We start from the raw sequence: 5,914 nt of genomic DNA, 5'->3' as shown, positions 1-5,914 counted from the left end.
TAATAATTAAATATGAAATCTTTACAAGAATAGAATCCAATGTTAAAAATAAATTATATGACTCGGATTTTTGCTATCCCATTGAATAGATATATGTACAAGTTTGAGAAGATACCGACCATTATTATATAGATGTTACTCATAAAATACAGTACTATTATCATATGACCTTTTAGAACCAAATCAATATTAAAAAAAAATATTACATAATTTGCTGCTACAATTTTCTTATGATAATAGTGTACGGCCTTGAACTAAAAATGTGGTCATGTGATAAATAATAAAATTAAAACATTTAAACAAAATTCAACTTAACAAAAAAAAAAAAATTCAAACCTCAAAAACATTCTAACTATATATGAGATTTATGGTTTGAGTGCTAATCATTTTTTATGGTTAACAGTTGACTGATTGCCATCTGTTACACGTAAGACCAACACCAACCGAACTCTATTTCATTGATTTGGTGTATTAATTTACTCCACACGTACGCCAAATATAACAACAAAATAGCGCTAAAGTAATTTTTCATTTTTTGTTGCGCTATATATGGCGCTGACTGTTCATTACGCCAAAAACATTTTCTACTTGTTATTTAGTCCTTGTAAAATGTATTATTTACTCAATTGTCATTGTTTTATAAAATTATTTCATATTTATCTCAAAAAAAAAATTTATGTATTAAATATTTTAAAAGACCGCAATATTTTAAAATACAACATTGACATTTGGAGTTTGGAAAAAACTAAAATGACATTAATATTAAGTTTAATAAATATTAAGTTTACTTTGTGTTAATTTGTATTTTGAATAATTTTATGGAGTAATACTTCATTATTAAATAATGAATAAGTGGTATAATTGAAAGATATTAAATAAATATAAGGGTATAGAAATAAATAAGAGAAAGTTGAATATAAAATTAATATTTCAATTTGGTATAAAAAATAGAGTTCGGTTGGAGATGAGTTAGTGTTTGATGTGACATGTACTGTAAAATAGAATAGAAAATGGTGTTATCGGGTGGAGTTGGTCTAATTTTTATTATTTTTAGCGTTCAATTTTGAATGCTTGACGTTTACTAAGCGTTAAATACTTTTCTATCTATTATTTGACTGAACAATTTTTCTAACCTCGGGTTAAAAGAAGTTTAAGAAATTATCAAAGTAAATGACAACTTAGCTATATTTTACAAAAACCAAAACAGAAAATTCGTAATGCCTGCCCTTCAAAAAAAAAAAAAAAAAAAAAAAAAACTCGTAATGTTTATAACAATGCTTAAATAACAAAGTCTTTTAAAAATATTGTCAACTATTCGACAAGATTTTAACTTATATGATCACATAAGCTTCTTCCCTTCCATTTACCACTTTAACAATCAAAATTCCATTTTTCTATGATCATCTTTGGTTGCTACCAAAAAGCTTTTTAGGAGACTAGGGAGGCCTTGTACTCGATTTTATGTTTGTTTGTCAAAAGAGATTTTAACATCAATATTATTAAACTCTTGTAATTTAATCAAAATAAACAAAAACTTAAAATTTGACATTTTATTGTTGAATGATTTAGGTAATAACTGTAATATCTTTCGTAATTTTCACTACTACAAATTTCATTTTCTGGTGCGCAAGGGTATCCGGTACGACATGTCGCACTTAAATGAGCATTGGGTGCGACATGTCGCACCGGATACCTTTATTTTGCTCATTTTAAGTGGTATCGGGTGCGACATGTTGCACCGGATAGTATGGGGTGACACATGTAGCACCCGAGACCACTTAAAATGAGCAAAATTTTTGTCCGGTGCGACATGTCCGATACCATTTAAAATTAGCAAAATACCACTAAAGTTTTAAAAATTTGAGGCGGGCTTAAAATCCCTCTTATTTTTACTGTACTGAATTGAAAAGTTTTTTTTAGTATCCGGTGTGACATGTTGCACCTAATGCTCATTTACGTGCGACATGTCGCACCCAATATAAGCAACATGTGCGACATGTCGCACCCAATATAAGCAACATGTGCGACATGTATTAGGTTAAAATTATAAAACACCGCTCCTTCTTCTTCTTCACGCCTCTCTCTCTCTCTCTCTCTCTCGTCCCTCTGCCGCCGCTCATTCTCCTCGCCGCCGCCCATCCTCCTCGCCGCCACCTCTCCTCCTCGCCACCGAGTCTAGGTAAGCTCTCTCACTCGGCCGATGACCTCAGCCATCTCTGCCGAGCACCTCCGTCATCCAAGACCGCGAGGGCCGACCTCTTTTGCTCTCCGCCATCCAACAGAGCACAATGCCTCCTCCCTCGCCCGTCAAGGGCGAGGCCGGCGGAGGAGGGGCGGCGAGGGCTGAGGCCAGCGAGGGAGGAGGGTGAGGAGGGACGACGTACAAATTTATTTATTTTAATCAAAATAACGTACTAGGTGCGACATGTCGCACCTAATACTCGTTTTTTTAGATTTTCTGAAGCCAAATAGGTGATACATGTCGCACCAAAAAGTGTCACACCTAATATGTGACACTTTTAGGTGCGACATGTCACACCCGAAGCCTTTAGCGATGGACTTTTTGGTGCGACAATGTCGCACCAAAAGTCGCACCCGAAGAAATTTCTGGTGCGAAATTTTGGACATCGGATGCGATTTTCATCGCACCCGATGCTTATATTTGTAGTAGTGTTTGTGACAGACCGATTACGAAATACGTGGTAGTACTGTAACAAAACTTTTGTATTGTGAATAATTTAAAATTTTGTGACAGACGTGTTACGAAATAAAAAACGGTCATAAAAGATTATTTTAATAATAAAACTGTTAAATTACAAGTTTTGATTATTTTTTTTATTGAATAACATGAGTTTAATAATATTATGTCAGAATCCCAAGTTAAAATTCTCCAACTTTTTTATTTTATTTTAAGGAAAAAAATAAAATAAAAAAATCAACATATATTGATATATATTGGTCCTCATCATAATTACCATAGACCCTCGGGCATGAGCTCAACCAAATTTCTCTCTCAAAATACACAACCACATATAAAGAGAGAGAAAGTGCAAACTAACTAGAACACACGCACACATAAAAACACACCAAAAGCAAACCAAACCAAAACCCAAACACCAAGGCGTACACACACATCCTCTACTTTCTCTCCATCTTTCTCACAGAGCTTATCTCATTTCTCTTCTTACTCTATTCTCTCTCCGAAAACCAGAAAACAAAACCAAAAACAATTAACAATGGGAGAGGTAATACAAAAGGCGTTACACTCCTCTCTTTCAGACTCGTGACTCGTCCTTTTCTCTATTTTTCTTCCTTGATTCATATTGACAAGTGGGTTGTTCTATGATATCTTTAGGAGGAAAAGACGCCCGAGGAGAAGAAATCCGAGGAGCCCAAACCAGCGGAGAAACAAGAGAAGAAGAAAGAGGAACCAGAAGAGGCCAAAAAGCCAGCGGAGAATAATTCAGGAGACACCAAAAAGGAAGAGAAAAAAGATGGCAATAACGAAGAAGCGACAAAAGAAGACAAAGCACCACCACCGAAACTACCACTAGAGATCGTTCTCAGAGTCTATATGCATTGCGAGGGATGTGCTAGGAAAGTCAGAAGATGCCTCAAAGGCTTTCCAGGTATGAAATAATTTATTTTTTTATGTTTTTTTTTTCTAGTGTAATCATTTTTTTTTTGTGGGTTAGGAGTTGACGATGTGATGACGGATTGTAAGACATCGAAGGTGGTTGTGAAAGGAGAGAAAGCTGATCCAATCAAGGTATTGGAAAGAGTTCAAAGGAAAAGCCATAGACAAGTTGAGCTTATCTCTCCCATCCCAAAACCTCCTTCTGAAGAAGACAAAAAGCCCGAAGAAGAGAAAGAGAAGCCCAAGCTCGAAGAAAAGAAAGAAGAGGTCTTTTGTCTTCTCTCTCTCTCTCTCTCATTTACGTTTTTTTTTCTATTTATATTTACAATTTGTTTTTTATTTTGTGGTTTTTCTCAGCCACCGATTGTGACAGTGGTTCTAAAGGTCTACATGCACTGTGAAGCCTGTGCTCAAGAGATCAAAAAACGCATACTCAGAATGAAAGGTTTGCAATTTTTTAATTTTTTTGTGGTCATTCACTCATGCAATTTATTTCTTTTTCCATTACTCCAATTCCTCAATCATGCAAAAAAAAAAAAAGTTTTCATATTAAATAAAATAATACATTATCCCACCAATATTATTCTCCTCTATACCATAAATATTTATTTATTTAATGATTATAAAAATGAAAACAGGTGTGGAATCAGCAGAGCCAGATCTGAAGAGCTCAATAGTGACAGTGAAAGGCTGTTTCGATCCACCGAAACTGGTCGAGTACGTCCACAAGAAGACTGGGAAACAAGCTGTGATTGTGAAACAAGACTCCGATGCGAACAAGGACGAGGCCAAGAAAAAAGATGACGTGGCGGAGAAGAAGAAAGGCGACGGAGAAGAAGGCGACGCCAAAAAAGGCGGTGGTGACGTGGCAGCCTCGAATAATCCAGAAGTGAAAGAGAAGAAAGGGGAAGAGAACAGTGAGCAAAAAACTAATGGTGACGTGGATAATAATAATAATAAAGATGGTGACGTGGTGACGGAAGAGAACAAGGTGGTTGAGTTCAAGAGGAATGAGTTCAACTATTACCCGCCGAGATTCGCCATGGAATTATACGCTTACAATACTTACCCTCCACAGATCTTCAGTGATGAGAATCCTAATGCTTGTTCCATCATGTAAAAAATTAGAAAAAAAAAAATAAAAATTTGGGGGATCAATAATATTAATAATGAAATGGGAGTTTTTTTTTTTTTTTTTGTTATGTTTTTATTATATGATGGGGAATTATCGTCTAAAAAATTATGTTGTGGATTTATGTCTGCAACATATTGCCCTGTAGGTTATTTTTATTATTAATTAGATATATTTTTATTAATTCTGAATTTTTTTTTTTTAGTTTTTAATGTATGATAATATTCTACGGCTTATGTGCTCTAGAGTTTTGAACAATTGTTGTTTTTTTTTTTTTTAATTATTATTAATATATGTATAATTGGGTTGTAGTTGTATTTATGATATGCAAAATAAATAAATATTAACTGTAGTATTCTATTGTGGCATGTTTGTATCAATTCCCTTTTTCGTATATGTACGTGTGAGTGGGACAGTGAATTAAAAAAAACCGACAAATTTTGCAAGTTAATGTGGACCTAACAAAATTGTATATTTTTACACGAGAGATTATAACCATCAATTTCATCTATTTTGATGACAAACTTTCGAATAAAATACATTAATAGAATACAATAGTTTTGATGAGATTACATCACTGTGTCAATAGTGACGAATCAAAATGCACATGAGATGTTGATAATTGCCGGGTTATGATGAGTTGGAATGGGATAATTAAGCTCAAGATAATTGATTTTAGGGTCCAGCGGCTATATAGCCTAATAAAACTTGAACTTTTGCAAAATAATCATAGTTTGCCAACTATAAGCAAATTAGCCCAAGTAAGATTAATCTAGGCATGATTAAATTTAATCTCAACTAACTATAAAAACAGAATTTAAGCTATGAAGGCTGGATTAAAATCAATCGATGCGGGATTAAAAGTCATAGTACTCTCAATTGGCTATTTTGCTATACCTAATAAAACTATGACTATTTTGCAAAAATCATAGTTTGAATTGACTACGTCATTAGATGGTAAGTAATTGATTTTAAACATACCTGTACACTAAAACAATCATAAATAAATTACAGACACTCGTAAAACAAAATACAAAAAAATTATAGTAAAAAACGACAAAATTATAATAAAAAATGATTGGTCACCCCGAAGGATTCCTATATTTTAAAGGGTTAGATGAGAAGAACGAAACGAGAAATTAACA

The 5,914-nt window shown here is 33.7% G+C and overlaps 1 protein-coding gene across 1 annotated transcript; it reads left to right on the top strand.

The window, feature by feature from the left end:
• Positions 1-2,976: 2,976 nt before the first annotated feature.
• LOC149383226 (heavy metal-associated isoprenylated plant protein 7-like) lies at positions 2,977-5,086 on the top strand. Its single transcript, XM_089628577.1, has 5 exons — positions 2,977-3,245; positions 3,356-3,629; positions 3,696-3,904; positions 3,995-4,082; positions 4,276-5,086. The coding sequence occupies exons 1-5, from the start codon at positions 3,237-3,239 to the stop codon at positions 4,755-4,757; spliced, it is 1,062 nt and encodes a 353-aa protein (XP_089484703.1). The 5' UTR covers positions 2,977-3,236; the 3' UTR covers positions 4,758-5,086.
• The last annotated feature ends 828 nt before the right edge of the window (positions 5,087-5,914 follow it).

The sequence above is a fragment of the Urtica dioica genome, chromosome 10 (genome assembly GCF_054948205.1).
Source record: "Urtica dioica subsp. dioica isolate 48M chromosome 10, U.dioica_male_clone48M_v1_H2, whole genome shotgun sequence".
In the NCBI taxonomy this organism is placed as follows: domain Eukaryota; kingdom Viridiplantae; phylum Streptophyta; class Magnoliopsida; order Rosales; family Urticaceae; genus Urtica; species Urtica dioica.
Note: the sequence above shows the minus strand (reverse complement) of the source record. Positions and strands in the feature narration are given on the sequence as shown.

Bases quoted from the DNA above. Each gene is read 5' to 3' on its own strand.
- LOC149383226 (XM_089628577.1), top strand. The intron at 3,905-3,994 runs GTCTTTTGTCTT...GGTTTTTCTCAG, and splicing joins TCGAAGAAAAGAAAGAAGAG to CCACCGATTGTGACAGTGGT. The intron at 4,083-4,275 runs GTTTGCAATTTT...AAATGAAAACAG, and splicing joins ACGCATACTCAGAATGAAAG to GTGTGGAATCAGCAGAGCCA.